The sequence below is a fragment of the Bradysia coprophila genome, unplaced genomic scaffold, assembly GCF_014529535.1.
Source record: "Bradysia coprophila strain Holo2 unplaced genomic scaffold, BU_Bcop_v1 contig_350, whole genome shotgun sequence".
In the NCBI taxonomy this organism is placed as follows: domain Eukaryota; kingdom Metazoa; phylum Arthropoda; class Insecta; order Diptera; family Sciaridae; genus Bradysia; species Bradysia coprophila.
In genome coordinates, this window is record NW_023503608.1 from 9654039 (window position 1) to 9677055 (window position 23017).

General features: G+C 37.2%; 1 protein-coding gene across 1 annotated transcript in view; it reads left to right on the plus strand.

The window, feature by feature from the left end:
- The window catches only part of LOC119081125, a 48403-nt gene that overhangs the window by 17670 nt on the left and 7716 nt on the right, over positions 1–23017 (plus strand). The window contains exons 37-67 of the mRNA XM_037189869.1: positions 44–130; positions 191–341; positions 404–579; positions 639–948; positions 1021–1250; positions 7695–8008; positions 8071–8379; positions 8435–8656; positions 8719–8780; positions 8845–8945; positions 8997–9284; positions 9348–9737; positions 9801–9966; positions 10086–10143; positions 10230–10362; positions 10885–11047; positions 11178–11368; positions 11433–11589; positions 11651–12376; positions 12423–12470; positions 13110–13248; positions 13518–14023; positions 14094–14400; positions 14456–14514; positions 14584–14762; positions 19450–19615; positions 19676–19851; positions 19916–20077; positions 20147–20255; positions 20313–20386; positions 20534–20696. Coding sequence (XP_037045764.1) covers positions 44–130; positions 191–341; positions 404–579; positions 639–948; positions 1021–1250; positions 7695–8008; positions 8071–8379; positions 8435–8656; positions 8719–8780; positions 8845–8945; positions 8997–9284; positions 9348–9737; positions 9801–9966; positions 10086–10143; positions 10230–10362; positions 10885–11047; positions 11178–11368; positions 11433–11589; positions 11651–12376; positions 12423–12470; positions 13110–13248; positions 13518–14023; positions 14094–14400; positions 14456–14514; positions 14584–14762; positions 19450–19615; positions 19676–19851; positions 19916–20077; positions 20147–20255; positions 20313–20386; positions 20534–20696 — 6322 coding nt within the window. The remainder of the gene's footprint in view (positions 1–43; positions 131–190; positions 342–403; positions 580–638; positions 949–1020; positions 1251–7694; positions 8009–8070; positions 8380–8434; positions 8657–8718; positions 8781–8844; positions 8946–8996; positions 9285–9347; positions 9738–9800; positions 9967–10085; positions 10144–10229; positions 10363–10884; positions 11048–11177; positions 11369–11432; positions 11590–11650; positions 12377–12422; positions 12471–13109; positions 13249–13517; positions 14024–14093; positions 14401–14455; positions 14515–14583; positions 14763–19449; positions 19616–19675; positions 19852–19915; positions 20078–20146; positions 20256–20312; positions 20387–20533; positions 20697–23017) is intronic.

Sequence of the window (23017 nt, forward strand, 5' to 3'; positions counted from 1 at the left end):
TTCAAGTTATTAGATTCAAGTTTTTACCATCTACGATTTTCAGGCAAATCTTTTCAACTCCGAAGGACTGGGTTCTCAATTCATTTTTTCGGGAGGCAAGTCAAGAGTTTTGAAACCATACTTCTATTGGGTAGGTTGTTGCAATAATCCGTTGGAACTGTGAAGGTTAAGTAGTATGTTGATATTGTAGGGACGAAGTTTCCCAACAGCACCCCATGATTACTGTGGTGCTGGCATTCCAAACGATTTCGTATCAAGTTCGAAAAGAGTGAAAGTTCGATTCCGTAGTAACGAATCTAATCAGAAATCCGGATTCCAGTTTATTGCCAGAATGACGCCAGGTAATGGAAGTTAGAAAACGTTTTTCTTCTAATTTGAATATTAAAGACTGATACGATTGCAGCGTGCCACCGAAATTACACGAGCCTTCAAGGACGACTATATACGAAACAATTAGGCGATTGCGAGACATACATAACGGTACCGGAAAACTATACAATTTCCCTATACTTTGGAATGTTCAACGTATACCTGTCGGATTTCACCTTCCAATGCACCGATGAAACCGCCCCGATTAAAGTACGGTTCGTCGACGTCGTTTCTCAGCCTCAATTTTATTTCGGTTCTTCCATCATCAGGTCTTCGATAATCGTCGTAACCAATTGCTTCAACACGTCTGCCCGGGCTCAGTCCCAAATCCAATATTCGCTAATTCCAGCAGTCTTAAGATCAAAACCAAGAAAATGGATGTGTCATGGGTAGACACGAATGGAGCTTATGACATAACTTACTTGGCAACGAACACCGGATTGGGTTGCGGTGGCCAGATATTCAATTATGCGGGACAATTTTCCAGCCCTATGTATCCAGCTAACGATCGAAATGCGTCGGATTGCCGATGGGATATTAGTGTGCCGCCAAATTTAGTAGTTTCCCTAACGTTTACGGGTGAGTTTATTGAAGGGGAGTGAATACTTTATCCCACAGACTAATTGCGTCGCTTCCCTCACTAAATTTTAGTCTTCGACATGGGCTCGTCCGTCCACTGTGCCGACAATTATGTACAGATTATTGAATCGGACTATGAAGGGAAAGAGACAATTGCCCGTCAATACTGCGGAGAAGATGTACCTAGTGCATACAAGAGCAATCGTAACTTAGTATCCATTCGATTCAAGAAAACTTCGAATTTCGCCGGCACAGGATGGAATCTCCAATTTATGGCTGTCCATCCAGTGGCTGTTGTTTCGTGAAGCACATAAACACGAAATATTTTGATGAAATTAAAAAAAACCGATTCTTAGACTCTATTTACTTAAAGAATTCAGGAATACGATTATGATTACTAAAGAAAATGTTAATAAATCATTTTGCCATGAAATGGTGAGCTGTTTAATAACAATGTTTTACTGTACAATCAACTTACTTCAAGCAAAAGTGCTATTGATGACAGCTACTTTTTGCATGAAATTTTATCCCCATTGTTTTACAGTGTAAAATTTTGTATGGAGTTTCAGTACCCTATTCAGAGTACCACTTTTGCTTGAAGTTCGTTGGTACAATTAATGATTTTATTTTCTGAAAAGGCAAAGATATTCACACCGACGACAATCGAAATCTTCTATATTTAGAGGAACGCTAAGCAAACCTTTCACATACAATATAATCACCGATGTAATTATGGAATCTTGTACTTCTTTTGATAAAGAAAATTCGCAAACGAGAAATATGTGAGAAAAGTAGGAACATAAATTGGACATTCGATATGTTTAACGTTGTGAATTGGCAACGGACTATTAGAATATCTATGAGTAAGTGTAACATAGAAAGCGAATGAAGGAATTTTTGAGATGAACCAACACAATTCAAGCAAAAGTGATCATAGTGGTCAGCTGCAGAAAGTACTTTATATGAAAACAATTTTACAGTGTTTTACAGGTGTTAAGTTTCAGTACCACGGCAGAGTAAAGTTAACCAGGCAGAAGTGGACGTTTGACAAGAGACCTGAACAATCTAGTAGCCCTAGACGATTTCTAAATTTTATCACATACGCGCGGTGTTCGGATGTCAAAATTACTTACCTAGGAGGATAATTCAAAAATTACACTTCAGGTCTATGTTGTTGTCTCATTTTCGCTTATGTGATAAAATAGAGTACACACTTGTCCCTATCAGTCTCGGCAAGCCTCGACTTCTTCGTGACAAGTGCGTAATATATATTATCGCATAAGCGAAAACGAGACAACAAGATATGCGAGTTACACTTTGACAATTTACAGAAGTATAATGTTTGTTTATATATCCTAGGTGAATAAATTTTTTCGGGGAATCACACCGCGTATGCGATAAAAAAGAATATGCACGTATAACAAGCCGTCTCGACAAGCCTCAACCGCTTTGTCGTACGTGCATAATATTTTTTTTTATACCAACATTGAAAAATGATACTTTCGCCCCGCATATGAGGGGCGAAAGTAAAAAAATGCATCCCACGGGGAGAAAGTACTTAACGAAGAGCGAACGCAACTGAACGAACAGCGAAAGTGACTGACGTCACAGAAAATGAGAGAAATGAGTCGAGTTGTCAACAAAATCCGCTCATATTATGCAGAATACTTTGATCAAAATTGTAAAACACTGTGCGCCAGTGTTCTTATTGAAATTAGCATACAAAGTTGATACTTTTTGTTACTGAATGATTTGTTAGTTATATCTTAATTTTTGTGTGTGTTATTGTTGTGATAGCTAAATTATTAAATTTTTCATATACCAGGAGGCTGCCGCCCCCTGGACCCCCGCATTTTCAGGCTAAATGCCTTTTTATTTCAACATTTTGTTGCGATGTTTGCGATACGTATCAATTTTCAATGTTGGTATCAAAAAAAATAGTATGAACGACTCGGGGCAAAAGTAAAAAAATTCAACCTGTGCGCTTAGAGCCCTTGCCTTCGGCGCGGGCTCCAACTCTCGCACACGGTTGAATTTTTTTACTTTCGCCCCTTGTCATTCAATGTACTATAACATGCAACATGCGTCGAAAACAGTGCTTTTCATGTTTCAAGCACTCAGCATGTAAAGTGGTTGCTAGGAATCTCGCACCGCGTCATTCACAATAATTCACATTTTGACTTTCGTGTAAGGAAGATGTCACTTTGTGAGTTAATGTGAATGACGCGGCGCGAGATTCCCTAACACCAAGTCCATCACATAACTCGGGATAAAAATGAAAAGTCTCGCTTTCATGTGTTTGTTGACTCTACTTTTCATCTTTTTATCCCTAGTCATGTAAAATACTATTTCTAATTGCAATAAGCTTGCGTCCGATACATCTCGCAACAAAAAGCCACGTTCAACTTACTTCAATTCAATTTTTATTTTACTTGAAAAATTCACAAAAATTTAAAACTGTATTCACCACACACACTCGATCATTAGTTATTTAAGCCCAATTCAGAGTCGTCCGTTTAGTTCATCCGTGTACTTGACAGATGTGTTCAAACAATAGAATGTAGGCGGAGTTTACGTAAACGGATGAACATTTGTTGTAAACGGATGAATTTTTCTTCTAAACGGATGAATTTTTTTTTAGACTGAAAGCACCTTTAGGGTTTAGCAAAGCTTAAACGATGACGCCTTGTCGTTATACGCAGTTCCGCCTGCACTTAAACGTGCAGGACAATCAATCCATTTCAAACAATCTGACGACCATGTGAAATCAACGAGAAGACTTTCTCCGGTGCAGTCAGAACCATCGAAAAGTCGAACACATGCTGCATTGTTCTTCAATCCACTGAGTGTGTTGTCATAAAGTCCAGTTAACTTATAACAGCAATTCTTACGGGCTTGAATAGTTTGTGATTTCCATGCTGTCTGTGATTCGTCATAGTTTGCAGAGGGATAAATTGTGACGGAAACGGGTGGAATGTTGCAGCCATACGCACTGACACAGTTTTCATTTTCCAATTGGCATAAGAATCTTCTCGCGCTTACTACGCAATCGGAGTCGCAGCTCTGTCGGAGGGCGGTATCGGTGCAATCCTTATTACATGTATTACAATCGAAACAATTCGGTTGTACACACTGAGCACTTGCATACGATAATGTACCGCATATCCCAAGTGCCAAAAGAATCAATTTACCTTGAAGTTTCATTTCTTTGCTTGAAGTGGCTTGAAAGTTTACTTTCAACTGATAATTATTCAAAAGTGAAATGGTCTTTTATACCAGCATGAACAGCCAGTACCACGGAAATAATTGACATTAGTGAATCGAATTCAATTTTAAATTGGGTTACGCAGCTGTAGCATGTGTTACACAATGTCTTCTTTAATACGGTCTAGAAGTACAGCCTGTGTAAACACAAAGGTAAACATATAATTCTTAACAGTAAACAACACGATGTAATTAATGGAACGTGATGTAGGTCGATCAAATAATTATTATACGATGCAATTGAAAAGTATAAAAAGTTGAAGTTATTACAGGGAGGGCCATAGAACTTATAGTTCGACCCAACGCAAATTTCATCAGAACATGAGAATATAAAATCAATGCGTCGTTTGGGTGACGCTTGATGGGTCTTTTTTCACTGAGTAGTCACTGGCAAGATTTTTCATTATGTCACTCATTTGAGTGATTATTATGCAACTTGTTGTGAAATAATTACATTATACCATTATGCCAACGAAAGCAGGTATGCTGAAGGTTGAGTAAAGTTTTGCATTTCAAAAGTTCACTTTTCGCGCTTGTTGAACAATTTGTGAAAAGATGTTGTTTTTGTCACTAGATGTGATGTTATCAAACGAGCGAGCGAGTTCGATAACCACATCGTGTGACGAAAACTGTCTCCTTTACCAAAGTGTTGCATACAACGTTTTCTGCAAGCAGCTGTGAAACGTGAACTTGCGAAATTAGAGTTTTCGTGTGAATTTTGTTGATCCGTGGCATAGCCGAGGTCAATAAGCACACGAAAACTAGACTTTTCATTTTTATCCCGAGTTATGTAGCATGTAAGTGTTATTAAGATCACTTGCACTCTCTATTGATCTATTTTCTTACGGATTACCAAATTTTTAATCGAAAATACTTAAGCATATCAGCAGAACACTTCGTTACAGTGATGTGCCAATACTTTTAAATAGAGTTGGGGGGTTTCGAAAGAAGTTGTAGATATGAGTATGACTTTGTGTACTTTAAATGCCCCAAATGTGCGAATTTTATTTAAAATTAAATTAATTAAATTTTAAAAACACAACTGTTGCATCAGATATTTTTTTTCAACATAACACTACTCTTTATCGAAGGATTTGGTTGTAAAGCTGCTAGATCGTTGAGTTCGACTTTAATTTTTTTTAGTGTAGTTGAAACTAAGTTTTCCATTCATAAAATTATTGTATAAGATTCCGAAAAGTAAATTATAAATGTACGAACAATGATACTCATTACTGATACTGATAACAGCAATTTTTTCTCATTAAATATTCATTTCTTATTTTGCACGTTCATTCTTTGTTTCGTTATTTTCGGTCAAATTTTTATCGCAACACTGAAAGGGAAAAATTGAGAACTGTTGACATTTCATGACATTTATCATTTTAATAGGTTTGTTCCAAGGCCATATGAATTGTCAAATTTCATCCATAGAACCATAACCTCAATAATATCTCTGTGTAAATCGCGTAGGCGACGTTGCTCGATTTGTATGAAATATCCAAACATAACAACAAGTTATCCTAGTTATCAAATAAATTTCTTTAATTAAATTAAACTAAACCAAAAAAATGAACCGAGAAGAACTTAAAAAATGTGCGATTCAAGGATGCACGAATGTTGATGGTGGGCCGAATAGAATTTTTTTTTATTGTGCTCCAAGAAGCTATGCTACCAGAGGTCTGCGACATTACGATATGAGATGACGGGCAAGCTCGTCGATGTGGCTTGTTCGTATCTGTTGTCTGTAGTGACATCCGCAGTATTCAAAACGCTTGCACGTCTTTTTCCTCTACCAAGCGCTACAGCTTTTCCACGACCGGTTCCTACTGCAGACCTTATCACATTGTTAACGCGAGGCACTTGAATTTGCGTTCCTCTTCCAAGACCTCTTCCTAATACAGCGCTTGGCACGTTGGGAACCACGGGCACTTCAATTTGTACTTGTCCTCTATCAGATTTTTTATTTGCTTTAACGCGTTTATTTTGATTTTTTTCTGAACTCATGTTGTTTGTTTATGTTTTTATTTTATACACAAAAAATGTGACAGCTTAGGTCAGGATTTTTTTTTCACACAACACAACGACTGGGAAAAAAACTGAACGAATTTAAAAGCGGCAAAAATTTGAATTTTTTTCGCGACAGTTTTAATTTAATTAAAATTCGAAATTTAACTTTTATAACTTTCTAATAGTGAACTAAGTCACTACTAACTATGCTTTATTCGATAAAAATACCATGGCCTCCATAACCCATTTCTATTCTCTAATTACGGAAAAAAGTGGGTGTTGTCCAGAGATTGCGTTTTAACCGCCCCTATTCCCGTAGTATAAATGCCAGTTGCAAATGCCGCACTAACGTTAGTTTGTTCAGTGATTTGCAATTAGAATTGCAAAGTATAGCCTACAGCCGAAGACCACCAGGAAAAGGATTCCAGTGAAAATAAAAACTTGTTGGATGCATACCAACTAAAGAATGTATTGTGTTACATTGTGGCTGCTATTCATTGTGTGAACTGTGTACTGGAATATTCGACTGTGCAGATCAAAGATCTAAATTGAAAGTTAAAAGCGTGTTTCGTGGTTTCATAATGACAAACTGATGATTTAAAATTGTGAAATTGAAATGGCTCAATTATATTTAAGCTTTGTCTTGGCTCTAATAAGCCAATGTCATGGTTTTTACTTTGATGGACAGTAAGTAACAATTCATTGCTTTAGATGATACTGCGACTCTTAAAGTTGGAGACGATACTCCGACTCTTAAAGTTGGGGACGATGGAAAAGACAAAAAGATCAGTAAATATTTTAATCCAAAAATTACAATTTCTTTAATGGATTTTTGGGTCAAGATTGAGCCCCGAGTGCATGTCATAGGTTTATTGACTTGAACAAACAAAATTGTCTCGACGCAAAACAAAGTGCGTGATAGTTGTTTTCCTAACGCATGACATTTTTCCTAAGCGTCGTCGGAAATACGCGACGAAGTGGTGTTAGGAAAAATTCATTTTGATTGCCATACTATGAAGCAAGATCTGCATAATGAGCTTCGTTCCGGACGTGATACTAGGTTACTTAGATTTCCATTCATCATTTAATTTCTACAATTTTAACACTTCGAAGATATGCATTTTCTCCAGCGGACAATTGCTTGAAACCCATTTTTTTAATGATAACAACGTTTAGCACTAGCGGTTAGGCGTATTAAATTAATTCGATAACACATTATGACCTCATCGCTGAATTGTTACGATAAAATTAAAGTTAAATTCTCTGGAGGATTGTGCTTTCATTGGTAACATGAAAAATTTAGTGAAAGTCGTAAATGAAATAGACAAGGTCATGTTCTACAGAACATTTTGTTGTATGCCAGCATATAATATTAGGGCCATGATAGTTGGAACAAAATAAAATACCACATTTTAGGTCGGACCGTTATTCAACTTAAATATTTTGTTCAATAACAATATATTCGGGATACGTAGCAACCACAGTTACACACTTACGAATCACGATTCACGGTGAGATTTTTCACAAATTTCAGACCAAGAATATTAGCCAGCGATGGTAATCTTATTGTGGAATCAGCAAAAGATCGCAACATATCGTTTCGTTTACAAGGAATTGGATGTCTGAACATCAACGATATCAATATTCTTAAAATAATTGAAGGAGCTGCTGATCACGTAGCCTCACCGAGGAATGTTATCGACCGCATAAAGTCAGTCGAAGAGAACATAGTTGATCTGAAAGCTACTGATCTGAGTCATGGCATCAGATTAGTACGTCTTGAAAATGGGTGAGGAGAATCGAGACAAGAAAATCTTTTCACGTCAACGATTACTTACAGTCATTTTGTAGAAACAGAAATTCAGGGAGAATGACACCAATCGTCAACACGCGACTACGGAATTTTCAACGGCGAATTTTGACTTTAGAAACAAAAGTGGAGCGCATACTCAACAATTTAAGCGAAGATGACTGTAGAAGCAATCCATGTCAGAACGGAGGAACGTGTATCGATATGTACACCGATTTTACCTGCAAATGCCCCTCGAATTGGGAGGGAAAAACGTGTGCAAACGATGTGAATGAATGTGCAATGTTTGCTGGCACAGAGTTAGGTTGTCAAAATGGAGCAAGTTGTGTTAATTCACCGGGAAGTTATAGGTTCGCTGATACTGATTTACTGTTTGTAGCAAAATGAAAATTTTCTAATATTTAGTTGTGCCTGTACACCCGGCTGGCAAGGCATTCACTGCGCTAAACGTACAGTTGATTGTGTATCTGCCGGAAGTGAGTTCTGTGGACATGGTAGCTGTATATCCTCTGCCGATCAGGTTGGATATAAATGCATTTGTGATCAAGGATGGAAGTCAAATGGCATCTCATTGGCTTGTTCAGTTGATATTGACGAGTGCAGCGAAATGAAGCCGTACTGTTCGAAGTAAGCTTTTTGAAATGTCTGCGATATGACGTCGATTTCTTTCTACAGTCTTTACTGTGTAGGGATCCACCGGTACAATGTATTAATCTGCCTGGAACGTTTATGTGCGGTCAGTGTCCTGCAGGTAAGCCAACTAAAATGTTTTAAGAGCTTTTATTGCTTGAGAGATCAATAACTGCCGTATTTAGGATTTACTGGAAATGGACACTACTGCAGTGATATTAATGAATGTGAAGTGAACAATGGAGGATGTAGTACAGCACCGTCTGTGGAATGCATAAACACTAGAGTGAGTAAAATTATTTTGCATCGGACATCAGTAAAAACTGAACTTGTTTAGGGTTCATATCGTTGCGGATCATGTCCGCCAGGTTGGCGGGGAGATGGGAGATATTGTATACGAGCAATACCGGCAGATGCTGGATCTTCAGGCAGTGCAACAGGGAGCGGTTTTATCAATGGAATTTGTTCTCGGCAAAATTTTTGCCATCCATTAGCCATATGTTCGGAGACACCGACTGGACCAATTTGTATATGTCCCGCTGGATACGTGGGATCGGGTTTCGGTTCTATGGGATGTTCTCCTGGCGAAATTCTACGTCATCCATGCTCAAGTAATCCATGTATTGTAAGTGTAAAACGACTGGTTGCAGTCAATGGGTGCGTGCATCTAAGTAAATCAAAATTTTAGAACGGCGGCACATGCTCATCCAATGGAACATTATTTACATGTACCTGTCCTGCAGGATTTAATCCACCTGTGTGTGCATATGCATTCGATCCATGTGCACCAAATCCGTGTCGGAACGGAGGATCATGTGTCAGGCTTCGTGGATTCAATTATCGGTGTTCGTGTTCACCGTCGTTCACTGGAAATCTATGTGAAACGGAAAGAAGTGAATGCGGTGGTGTGCTAAGCGGTCAAAGTGGAACCCTTAAATATCCATTAAGCGATACATATCCGCACAATTCACGATGTGCTTGGGTAATTCGAACCAATGCTAGCCAAGTTTTGAACATAACATTCACCAAATTTGCTGTAGAGCCGTCCGGGCCACCATGTCGGTTCGACTGGTTGCAGGTACTTTTCGTTTTAATTGAATGTAGTTTCCATCATAGATGCTAATCTTGTTGATACAAAAAGATACATGACGGCCGGACGTCTTCTTCTCACCTGATTGGTAGATTTTGTGGCATAAGACTGCCCAAGGACGGCAATTTTGCTTCGACTACCAACACTTTGTACCTATGGTTTCGATCCGATAATTCATCCTCGCACGACGGATTTGAGCTTAATTGGAACAGTATAGGTAGGAAAACTATTTGATGTGCAAATCCGTTGTTAAGAAGCAAAAAAAAAGAAGATTTTTGCTGTGATTCGGATCGCGTGCAGAGCCATCACATCATTAATCATTTTTTTTTACTACAGATCCCATTTGTGGAGGAACGTTTGAAGTAGATTCGCATGGAACAATCGCATCACCTGGGTAAGTATCTTTCGACGGTGGTTCTGTTTGTAAAACTTAAATGCGTTGATTGTAGAACCCTTCTGATTTAAATTACAATTTTACAGTTCGCCAGGAAACTATCCACCGAATCGTGATTGCGAGTGGGATTTAACAGCACCATTCGGAAAGCGCATTCAGTTCCATTTTTTCACCATGCAGTTAGAAGCGCATGAAACGTGTAAATACGACTATATCGCTGTAAATTGAATATCTCAACTAACCGTTGAATTTTCAAGTTTGTTACTTTAGAACTGACATGATTGAAATGATTGCTCAAACCTTTCACGGACGGATAATTCATCTCTTATATGGATAACGACGACATAGAAAGGAGTAGACTTGTCTAACGCAAGATTGTATCTGAATAATTAAATGAAGAGATGGGACATGTCACATTAGCGAATTATTGGAGAAATGAAATTTCGTTGATTTGGCTCCATTTCAAATGGGCAGATGATGTTAATATAAATTTAAAACAAGAAACATCGTAATCCCATTCGAAACGGTGCTCAATTTCGTTTTTATTATAATTCACTAAAGTAACAGGTTCGGTTTATGTCATTTAATGGCATCAGGGAATTGCATGTTGTTTGAAAATGGAGAAATTTTGTTGATAAACTTGTCGTCTCTGAATGATCAAGGTCGTTCTAAAGTATCAATCTAGAAAATTTTATGGTCTAACTAACAGAAGTCACACTGAAGTTTCTATTGTCTCATCAGATCTACAGTGGGTCAAGTACATCTGGCACACTGTTGAACAAATATTGTAACACATCGCATCCAGAACCGTTGACTACACCCGAAAATCATGTAGTGGTGACATTTCATTCGGATGAAGCTGGAACCGATGCAGGATTTCAAATTCACTACACCGTTGTTGAAGGTGAATTATAGTTATATTGGAAGATATTACGTTTTGTGACGCGAGGGACTGGCACTAAGAAGGCATCCAGTGCCACATCTTTGTTCTCTGTTTCTTAATCGACAGAGCGTTAAGGTAGTTATTATTTTAGGTATACCTGGTTGTGGTGGAGTTTTCACAGCTAGTAATGGTGAATTTGGTCCACCCACACAGAATGGAGCTTATCAACGAAATATGCTGTGCGAATATTTGATTCGAATGCCTGTAGGATCCCGTATAGAAATCAAATTCAAATCATTCGAATTGGAAGAGAGTAGAGACTGTGGTTATGATTACATCGAGGTGAGTACGATGATGAAAATCAGTGAATTGATTCGTTGAGTTTTCATCTATTTCCTCGTTTAAGATTTTCGAAGGTTCATCCGACAAAGACCCGAAAGTGAGTAAATATTGTGGAAACAGTATACCGCCATCATACACATCACTGGGTAACGTTTTACTGGTCGTATTCAAATCGGATTGGTCATCTAATTTTGAAGGCTTTAGGATCAGCTACGAAATCGGTAAGAATTCTTAGTCGTTGCGCACGAGCTCCATCTATCATTTACTAAATGCAATTTACAGTTTGTGGTGGATTGTTTGAAAATGCAACTGGCGTCATCACGTCACCATTCTATCCGAATCCATACGAGCACAGTCGTTCTTGTTTGTATGAAATTCTTGCTCCGCCTGGCAAAGCCATAACATTAGTCTTCGATGACTTTGATATCGAGGATACATCATACCCCGATTGTGACTTCGACTTTGTTAAAGTCTATGACGGCTTTGAGACAAATGCCACTGATATCAGAAAGTTTTGCGGGAACACACTTCCACCTACTGCGATATCAACAATGAACATTATGATGGTGCTCTTCCAGAGCGATGCGTCGATCAGCGGAAAAGGTTTCAGGGCAGCCTATTCATTTATCGATATTAAGTGTGGAGGAGTAATTAAAACTCTTGGACACGACATTCAGCCACCAAAACAATCGGGTTCACAAACATATGAACACGATGCCAATTGCAGCTGGATTATTATGGCACCGCCGGGTTTTGTTGTTCAATTAACCTTTTTGGCATTTCATTTGGAAGAGTCAGATTGTTCAGTCGACTATGTTGCTATTTCGGAAGGATTTCCTCATAATGGAAACAATATACATTCATACTGCGGCACGAATATACCGCCTGTGACGCAGTCCAGTGGCAATGTATTGGGAATCAGATTCGTTTCGGATTCGTCGGTTTCGGCAGATGGTTTTAGGTTGCAATACATGTTTATCGACGCTACAGGAGGTTTACTAGTTTCACGTAGACGAGTCGATCGGCGGTACAGTTGTTTTCTCTTTCATTTTAGTTTGCGGTGGATCCTTTTTTGCACCAACTGGAAGATTGAATTCTCCAGGTTTGTTTTCCCATCAGATAGTTGCGTTCATCTTTTGTTCTAGTGTTACGGCTTTGTTTTGATTTTCCCACTCTTTGTAGCAAATATGACACGGTGCGGCTGAACAACTTTACTTTCCACCATCGCAATTTCTGCATGAAATCACTAGAGGGGATTTCCACAAGTAGTTTTGACATAAATTAAAATATTTTACTTTACACCTTTCGAAGAAAGTGGATTTTTGTGGTCGTACTGTATTGGGATGTAGTATTTTGCAAAAAGTTTTTTTAATTTTTAAGACCCAAAAATGCCAACTAGTACCGAAAACTCGGTTTTCATGTTTTTTATTACAAATAAAAATACCTTTTGCAAAACACGAAACTCCAATACAGTACAACCACTAAAATCCACTTTCTTAAAAAGGTGCAAAAGTAAAATATTTTAAATGTATGTCTAAACCGCACCGTGTATGATAATTCATAGTATATTACTTCCGAGGTTCCAAGTTGTGTATTTGATGAGTGGGGTGTTACAGCCCGACCCGAAGGGGACACACAACTTGGAACCTCGTAAGTACAATGCTTTACGTGATAAGGCAATGTAAATGAAAATGAAACATGCCGTAACACGTAAAATACGATAATAGCACTATTTTTGCAGGATGGCCACGAGAATATTCGGAAAACAAGAATTGCGTGTGGAAACTGAATGCACCAACAGGACGACAAATTGAACTACTAATTGATTCTTTTGAATTGGAAGAAGACGACGGCTGTGCATTTGACTCACTTGAAATAAGGTAGGTCATTTGGTGTTTCATGATAACCCTTGAGTTACCATCGACCCAGGGCCGCACTGGCTACCAGGAGGCACTTCGGGAAATTTTGTAAAAAGACCCACAAAATTTGAAAAAAGCAAAAATGCAAATTATCCGTTTAGTTGGAGAACGCCGACAATGCATCGACCAACACGCCACAGAGAATATTGTCTACACTTAGGCGATTAGTTATAGGAACATAAAGTCATGAACCATATTTCACTTGCCTTAATAAAATTAATTTTAACCAGAAATGGTGGCACCATGCAATCACCAATCCTCGGAAAATACTGTGGAACTGTAATCCCGAAAGTAATTCGATCATTCACCAACCAATTGCACATCGAATTCAAAAGCGATTCGTCGCGCAATTTTAAAGGATTCAACATCACATGGGATTTGACAATGTCCGGTTGTGGCGGAAACATATACAATGCTGAGCGCGGTTCGATACATTCACCGAATTATCCGAATCCGTACGGCATCAATTCGCAGTGCGATTGGCGTATTACTGTGAGTAAGGGATCGTTGGTACAATTGTTGTTCACTGATTTGGAACTGGAAGAGCATTACGAATGCTACTTTGATTACATTGAAATATTCGATGGACGCAGTTCAGCTGCAAAAAGTTTGGGAAAATACTGTGCGCTCAATCTTGTGCCGATTCCAATTTTGTCCACGTCAAACGAAATATTCATCCGAATGATCTCTGATGTTAATAATCAGGGAAGGGGATTTGATTTGAGGTTTAACACAGGTAATTCCGTCAAACTGATATTATGTGGCAATGAGTCTAATTGAAATAAAAAAACAATTCAACTAATAAGTGTGCACGCACGAGATGAAGTTGCACCGTGGCGTTATCGAGTCACCGAATTTCCCTGACAAATATCCCGATAATGTTCAATGTGATTGGACGATCATTGCACCACAGGGAAACAAAATATTAATCGCCTTTTCGCAGTTCGAAATCGAAGCAAGTTACGATGACAGCGACGAAACGAAAGAATGTACATTTGACTACTTGGAGATCGTTCAGAAAAAAAGTGAGGACAAGGAAGTGTCACAATCAGAGAAGTACTGTAAAGAAATGCCCAAGGATTTCACTTCCATTGGCGACACAGTGGTTGTCAGGTATTTTTGTTTAAAAGAAATTTTGGCGAATCATAACATTTAAGTTGCATTTTAGATTCAAAACCGACGCTAGCTTTTCAGCTGGTGGATTCCATTTGGAATTTGAAGTTCAAGGTAAATTGACTAGCCACATCCAAATAACATTTTGTTTACAAACTCAGAAAATCATTCTGTAAATTCTAGGATGCGGTAATATGTTTACAAGACCAAGCGGTAATTTTACAAGTCCAAACTATCCGAACGAGTACCCTCACGGCGTCACATGTGAATGGTCTATTGTGACAGATTATGGTAACGTAATTGAGCTCACTATAAATGATCTAGACATTGAAATGAGTGGCGGTTGTTACGATAAGTTGGAGGTGAGTTGTGAGCTCATTAGAAGCGATTATATTATTAGGGGGATCTATTATCTGGCATTGGATAGTCTTTATCTCATTAATGTATGCCATAAATCATAAGGCATCTATTTTTTTGTCAGCAAATTTATTCTTTTAGTAGCAAAATTATTTATTTCATCAGCAAATTTATTCTTTTTTTCTGCAAATTTATTTTTTTTAGCAGCAAATTTAATCTTTTTTATCAGCAAATTTAGTGTTTTGTATCAGCAAAATTAGTCTTATTTTCAGCAAACTTATTAGTACTCGAACAGCATCTTTATTGCTTTCTGAGCAGCAATATTACTGACTTTAAGCAGCAAAAATAATTCTTTTGCAGCAAATCCCTGGCAGCAAATTTATTACTTTGTAGTCAGCAAATTTATTGTTTTGTAATATGCACTTTTAATGCCTTCGAACAGCAAAATTAATACCTCGAAGTTATTGCTTTTTGTCAGCAAATTTATTAGTGTTTCAATTGCAAATTTATTTTTTTATAAGTAGGAAAATTACTATCTTCAATCAGCATATGTCCCGCAGTAGGACATATAAAATTATATCACTAACACCACTAACACGAAAACGTCAACTCAACAAGCGACGAAAAGTAGAACTTTCCGTTGCCTTTATTGCGAAAAACGTTGTACACAACTCGGTGATAGATCTTTTAGGCACACGATGTGTATTGTCACGCTCGACCTGCAAAAAGCATTTATCCCTCGATTTGAATGGGGCTTCGTAATTTCGCTATGCGTAATTTCTGGGATGCACACCTTTCATAATAATTTCACTTTACAGTCGAAGAAATTTAGTTTTCGGGTTTTCCAAAGGTATTAATCTTATTTAACCCACACTTTATCCCACAACAATGGAATCCACAAATTTAAATTTAGTTAACTCAGCGGTCGCAATGACGGCGCTGCAGTCACGATTTCAAAATGTGATATAGGGTGGATAAACTAAATTTTGGTTTTGGTTACATTTTCTCTTGGTTTTTAATTATTACATCCGGCTTCTAAATTAAGAGTACCTTTATGCAATATAAACCGTTTGAGTTTGAAAAAAGATGTTTTGTATCAGTGAACGATATAGGAAAGCGTTCAGTACGTCTCAACATACAAAAGAACGTAAAATATAATTGTACATTTAGCCACCCTACGTCCATCATCGCTTCTATTGTCTTCAAAAACATATTGTGTGCTTGTCATGATATGTATCAGACGTTTGTTTATTTATGTGTCTCATCTAAAATGCTGGCCAGCAAAATTTTGATCATTAAATTCAACGGCAAAATTGATCTAAATGTTGAAATAGTTGTGAATAATAGTGAAGTTAATGTGGTTTTGTTTTCTCTTCATAAAGGAATTTGCATCAGTTCGATGTAAAGTGCGGAGCACCATTAGAAAAAAAAACTTGTCGCTGAAGAATGATCAAAAAGTTGCTGGACGCAGTAGCTACAATTAATGCTTTGCAGGATATAGAATAAAAATTAGAGAAACACCATTTCAACTATCATCATTTCAACTAAAGGCTTTTTTTTAAACGAAACGCAGATTCGGAACATTCTTTTTCGCCAATTACAATTTGGCATAGGAAATAAATTCAACTCTTTGTATAAGTGAAGCTCATGATTGAGCTCAATCATGAAAACAGAGTCTGGTCAGGAATAAGATAAGAATATGAATATATGACGAACTTCAAAGTTCCTGATTTATAATCCTGAGATGCCTGCTCATGCAATTATGCGATTTACGATTTCCAAAGAATTTTAATATCAACTTTTAGACAAAATAACAATTTCCAAGTCTGTTTTCTATTTGATTTATTTGATGTATTTCCGACCTCGTTCTAGGGTAATATAATTTTCTGTTAATTATTTGTAACTTCATGAAAATATTAAGATGGAAAACCTCAGAAACATTCACATAAAAATTATGCTTTCCTAACTAATGTTGAAATAGCCTTTTTGCACTCATTAGGAACTTAGGAAAATAACTACTGGGCAGTCGAGACGGTTTACTTGTAGTCCGAAATTATATTTTGGCTTCGTAGAACACAGATAAAAACAAGAGAGAGGAATTATATGATATGCAGTGCATACTGTCCCGTACAATCTTTTTCTAAATAAAAGTTATAGTCAAATCGACAATATTGTATTATTTGGCGATTTGTCATATTTTGGAGTTTCTTCACACTTTGGCGATTTTTCTTGACAATTCATCATATTTAGTTGATTTGTTAAATCATCAAGAAAAGTCTCAGAAATGTGAAGAAACGCCATAAAGACAAATTTTCAATTCTCTATGATCCTTGGAGTTTCTTTACTCTTTGGCGATATTTCTTGGTTTTTCTTCACATTATGGCGATTTTTCTTGTTGATTTAACAAATCAACCATAATGATGAATTGCCAAGAAAAATCGATAGAGTGTGAAGAGAAAAATCGCCAGAGTGTGAGGAAACAAGATGCCGTTACCTGACGTAAAATAAGAGTTTCCTTAGGATCGAACCAGGCAGCATTTCGTAACTTTTATAAAAGGATAGATTCACTAGCTTCGAACAAATAACGCCTTTTAGATAAATTTCGTAAAAGGATAAATTTCAAATGATTTGTTTAATCACCACGAAGAATCGCCAAAGTGTGAAGAAACGCAACAAAGACAAATTTATCATTCTTTGTTTTTGCCGGCGTTTCTTCATCCCTTGCCAATTTTTTTTTTGCGATTCTTCATGGGAATCGTGATTAATGACGGCTACGAGCTTTAGCGAAAACGAATGAGATGTTCCGAACCGAATCTGCGAGCGAACTTCCGTTTCGTTAAAAAAAACCTTTAGTTGAAATGATGATGATGAAGATTTCAAATGGACGGCTCTTGGTGTTTCTCTAATTTTGACTCTATATCCTGCAAAGCATTAGTTGAAGCTATTGCGTCCAGCAACTTTTTGATCATTCTTCAGCGACAAGTTTTTTTTCTAATGGTGCTCCGCACTTTACATCGAACTGATGCAAATTCCTTTATGAAGAAAAAACAAAACCGCGTTAACTTCACTATTATTCACAATTATTTTAACATTTAGATCAATTTGGCCGTTGAATTTAATGATCAAAATTTTGCTGGCCAGCATTCTAGATGAGACACATCAATAAACAAACGTCTGATACAAATCATGACAAGCACACAATATGTTTTTGAAGCCAATAGAAGCGATGATGGACGTAGGGTGGCTAAATGTACAATTATATTTTACGTTCTTTTGTATGTTGAGACGTACTGAACGCTTTCCTATATCGTTCACTGATACAAAACATCTTTTTTCAAACTCAAACGGTTTATATTGCATAAAGGTACTCTTTATTTAGAAGCCTAATATAATAATTAAAAACCTGAGAAAATGTAGCTAAAACCAAAATTTAATTAGCCACCCTGTATCACATTTTGAAATCGTGACTGCAGCGCCGTCATTGTGACCGTTGTGTTAACTAAATTTAAATTTGTGGATTCCATTGTTGTGGGATAAAGTGTGGGTTAAATAAGATTAATACCTTTGGAAAACCCGAAAACTAAATTTCCTCGACTGTAACTAAGTTTACGGATCGCTCGGCGTGTTAAAACGCTCTTTATGGGCTAATTCATTACACAGACTAATTATTAGACGATGCGAGAGAAAAAAAATTAACTCCTAAGTTACCGACACCGTTCCGGCGCCCGGCTCGCATTGCGGCCCTCCGCTTCGCTCCGGGGCAATGGGCCGGATCGCTCGGCGTGTTAAAACGCTTTTTAACTGCAATGAAAATTGGTATCCATTTCGTAAAAAGAAATGAATTGTCCGTGTAGTGTCAATAACTATTTACGTTGACGTAAGACGTGAAATAGTAATTTCTGCAGCTAGTTGCGAAAAGTGGTAGTTTGTGTCACTAGATGTAATGTTATCAAACGTGCGAAGCGAGCGAAGCATGTGACAAAAACTACCACTTTCACAACGTGTTGCATACAACGTTTTCTGCAACCAGCTGCGAAAAATGAACTTTTGAAAATTGTTACACTGCGATTATATATCTCAATAGCCGAATGGTTAGAGGTGTTGCTCGATAAGCATTGGGTTTTGGTGTCCATTTCACCACTAGTGACGAAAAGAATATATGAAAATCCATTTCACCAAAAATAGATAAAAAATAGCTAAAATAAACAATTAATTTTGCTTATGACAAGAAATAAATCTGCTGACAAAAGTAGAATAAATTTGCTGTTGCAAATCAATAGAATTGCTGTCAAAAAATAGCTAAAATAAACAATTAATTTTGCTGATGACGAATAAATAAATTTGTTGACAAAAGTATTAACTTTGCTGATAGAAATAAATAAATTTGCTGCTAAAAAATAGCTAAAAAAATATTTAATTTTGCAGATTGCAAAAAAATAAATGTGCTGACAAAATAAGATTAAATTTGCTGCTTCAAAAAAATAAATTTGCAGACGAAGAATTAAATTTGGTCACAATAGCAATAAATTTGCTGAACTAAAAGAATAAATTTGCTGATAAAAAAAATAATTTTGCTGCGAAAAAAGAATAATTTTGCTGACAAAAAAAGATTTCCCTAAATCATAACTTATCTTCTTCTGTTAGTGCTAAGTTCTACGTTCTCCAATTTGAAACAAAATCAAACATTTGCAGGTATCCAACGAGAAAAACTTCTCGCATCCCATGAACCAATTTTGCCACAAAATCGATAAACCAGTCGTAGTGACGTCGCACGGTAATGAATTATTTGTGAGATTCACAACCGATTTTTCGGACACTGGAAAGGGATTTAGCGCATTCTTTACAACCAAGACAATACGTAAGTGTGAAACTCGAAAGAGATTTTTTTTTTAATTTTCTGACATGCTGTCGTTAACAGAATGTGGTGGTGTGTTCAAAACCCGATCGTCATCGTTTACTTCGCCAAAGTATCCTAACAATTACGATTCAAATATCTATTGTGAATGGTTCCTCGAAGTTGAGGACAATCATCGGTTGGCTTTGAGTTTCATAGACTTTAGCACAGAAGACAGCTGCAAACACGATTCGGTTAAGGTATAACGATTGATGACCTGTACTAAAATACACACGACTTTGTCGATAATGTTCTGTACAATAGGTTTACAACGGATACGAGAAGACTGATGACAAACTAATGGCCACTCTTTGCGGCAATGAAATTCCAAAGACAATTTACAATTCTACAGACAATAAAATGTTGGTTGTGATGCAAACCGACGCTTCCGTAGAATATAAGGGTTTTAGGGCTAACTTTAGGACGGTAATGGCTTTGAAAAATCTTTAGTTTCTCTTTGCGATTTATTGGAACTGTCTGCTCTGCATTGTGTAGGCATGTGGTGGTAATATTATGGTTAACGAAAGTGGTACAATCGAATTGGATTCATTTCATGGAATGGAAGAGAAAAATTGTAACTGGACATTAATAGCACCGAAACGAGGTAAAATGTTACCCATTATTCGCTTGGTTTGAAAAAGCCTTTTTATACTCTTTTTAGAGCAACATGTTACTGTGACAATTGCAAGTCTTGTTACCTTGAAGTTTCCTGATGGATGCTTCCTGAAGGTCCTGGTAAGTGGAATTGATTGGTCACATGTTTGTACAATAAACATTAATTCTTAGGGGAACTATTCCAAGCCAGCAATTTTGTCACAAATATTTTCAGAATTTTTTAAGTTTCAGTAGCAGGCTAATCAAATAATTTCTATTTACCGAAAGGTTTACGATGGACCAAGCACTACAGCTCCTCTGATCACAGAAGTTTGTGAGCAAGGTCATCCTCCACCAATTGTGAGCACTGGAAACTCACTTACACTGTCGCTCTCAGATGATCAATTGTTGAGTTTCAGATTTATTGCATTTTATTCTACAATGGAAAATAGTAAGTTCAACTGACTATTTTCGGTGCTCCCACACTTCCTAAAATCTACTAAAATTAAAACTAGAATTTCAAGGTGATCATTTCGTAGAAGAAGTTTTTTTTTGTTTTAAATGACCCCTCCGGCTCGGGGTGACTCTAAGAAAGTTTGAAAATTTTAAAATCATGACTTTTTCAGAAAATTTTATCCCGGAAGCGGAAGCGATCCGATCGGTTTTGATCTAATGGTAGTTTGTAGAGAACTGACAGACGATTCTAATAAAATTATCGTCGGGTCGAAAGGTTGTAGCTGTGACTCAGGGTGAGGCATCAAAGTCCAATTTAATGGTTTTGTCAATGAGCACCCCAACCGACTTTTCATTTTATTGGCTTAAAATAAAGGCTAGCACATCCCATCCAACATATGAAAAAATTGGGAGGGGGTTCTTCAATTTTATCAAAAAGTGTTAAAAAACTTTCTTATTGGTACCAACATTCCTGAGAAGTTGTAATGGAAATGTATGGAAAGTTGGACTAAAAATGGAATTAATTGATATGTACTGGTTGACTCTGGTCTACCGAACAATTTTTTGCACTAACAAGAAATCTTACATTTTTGCTTTGAGAATGTGAACAACTTTCACTATCAGGAAGCTTGCTGGTCATGTCTAGCTCATCCACTGCTGGGTATATCTTCAGTTGCTACTATATCTCATAGCCTGAGACCGCACCTTTCCAACAATACCAAACTTTCCCTATTCGCTATCTGGCTTTTATTCTTTACTCGAAACATTTTTGAGGCAAGTTCTTATTTCCAATTTTAACCGAAATAATGTTACAAATTATGTCTTCTAAGATGTTTATGGACTCATTTAATGAAGGTCATATGCAAGGTGATACATTCTGATGTTTCTTAACACTTTCAGTAGTCATTCGGTGACCAGAAGTACTACGGACCTGTATTATCAAGAAATGTTAAAATAAATCACCTTGCATGTGAACTTCATTAGATGAGTCCATAAACATCTTATAAGGCATAATTTGTAACTTTAATTCGAATAAAATTGGAAATAAAAAAATTGTCTCAAAAATCTTTCGAGTAGTTCTACTTTGTATTGGTATTATGAGAATGACGCACTCTCTTTCTTCTAGGCTTAATGGTTGGTATTTAGATGACGGAACGATTGCTGATAAATTATCAGTGATACTTGCCGATATTAGGAGAGTTTTAGATTTTTGTGTTTTGTCTGGTTTACCGCTGAATACAAAGAAATGTGAGGTTTTTTTTGTTAATGCTTCGAGTGAAGACGAAGCTAGGATGTATGCTGATATATCAGCATTGTTGCCAGGTATCAGGAGAGTTGATGAGTCTTTTCTTGAGATATTAGGGTCTCCGATTTTTGAGTCAGGTTTAGAGAGGGTTTTTTCTTCCAAGGTTGAATCGTTGAGAATAATGTGCGACCGTTTGAAATTAATGGATGTTCATCCGGCTTTGTGCATTTTTAGGAAGTCTTTAGGGAGCTGTAGGTTTAGTTATTTGTTGCGTACTTGCAGGACTTTTTCGCTGCGCGATCGTTTGAAAAGTGTTGACGAGATTTTCCGTTCTACGCTTGAGGCGATTACGAATGTTAGGTTGTCAGATTTTGCTTGGGATCAAGCTTCTCTTCCTTTAGTTTTTGGTGGATTGGGGATTCGGAAAGTTGAAGACTTGGCAATGCCTGCCTATCTGTCATCTGTGTATTCATCATCTGATTTGTCGAATGAAATTTTGAGTAAATTTAATTTGCGAATAATTGATGATGACATTTCAAGCATAGTAGATACCATTCCTAACGATTTTATTCCAGATAATGATGAAATGAGAAAGGTGCAACGAAACTGGGACCTACCGGTGATTAGGAGCAGTTTTAGCGAGATGTTAGATTCTAGTGAACCTGTTACTCGTGCTAGACTACTTGCGTCATCTACAAAAGAATCTTCAAAGTGGCTGCAGGTTGTCCCATCGAGTCAACTAGGTTTACTATTAGATAACAATGCAGCGAGAATTGCTGTTGGTCTTCGTTTAGGATCCCAGTTGTGTGAAGAGTACAAGTGTAATTGTGGTGCTGTGGTTAAGAAGGACGGTTTGCATGGTTTATCGTGCAAATTAAAGATAGGGATTATTGCTAAACACGATTCTGTCAATAATGTTTTTGGTCATGCATTTTCCTCTGCAGGATTTCCCAATATTTTGCAACCACCTGGTATTTCTAGAGACGACGCTAAAAGACCTGATGGTATGACAGTAGTTCCGTGGAGTCATGGAAAATCACTTTTATGGGATGTAACAATACGTGATACTTTGG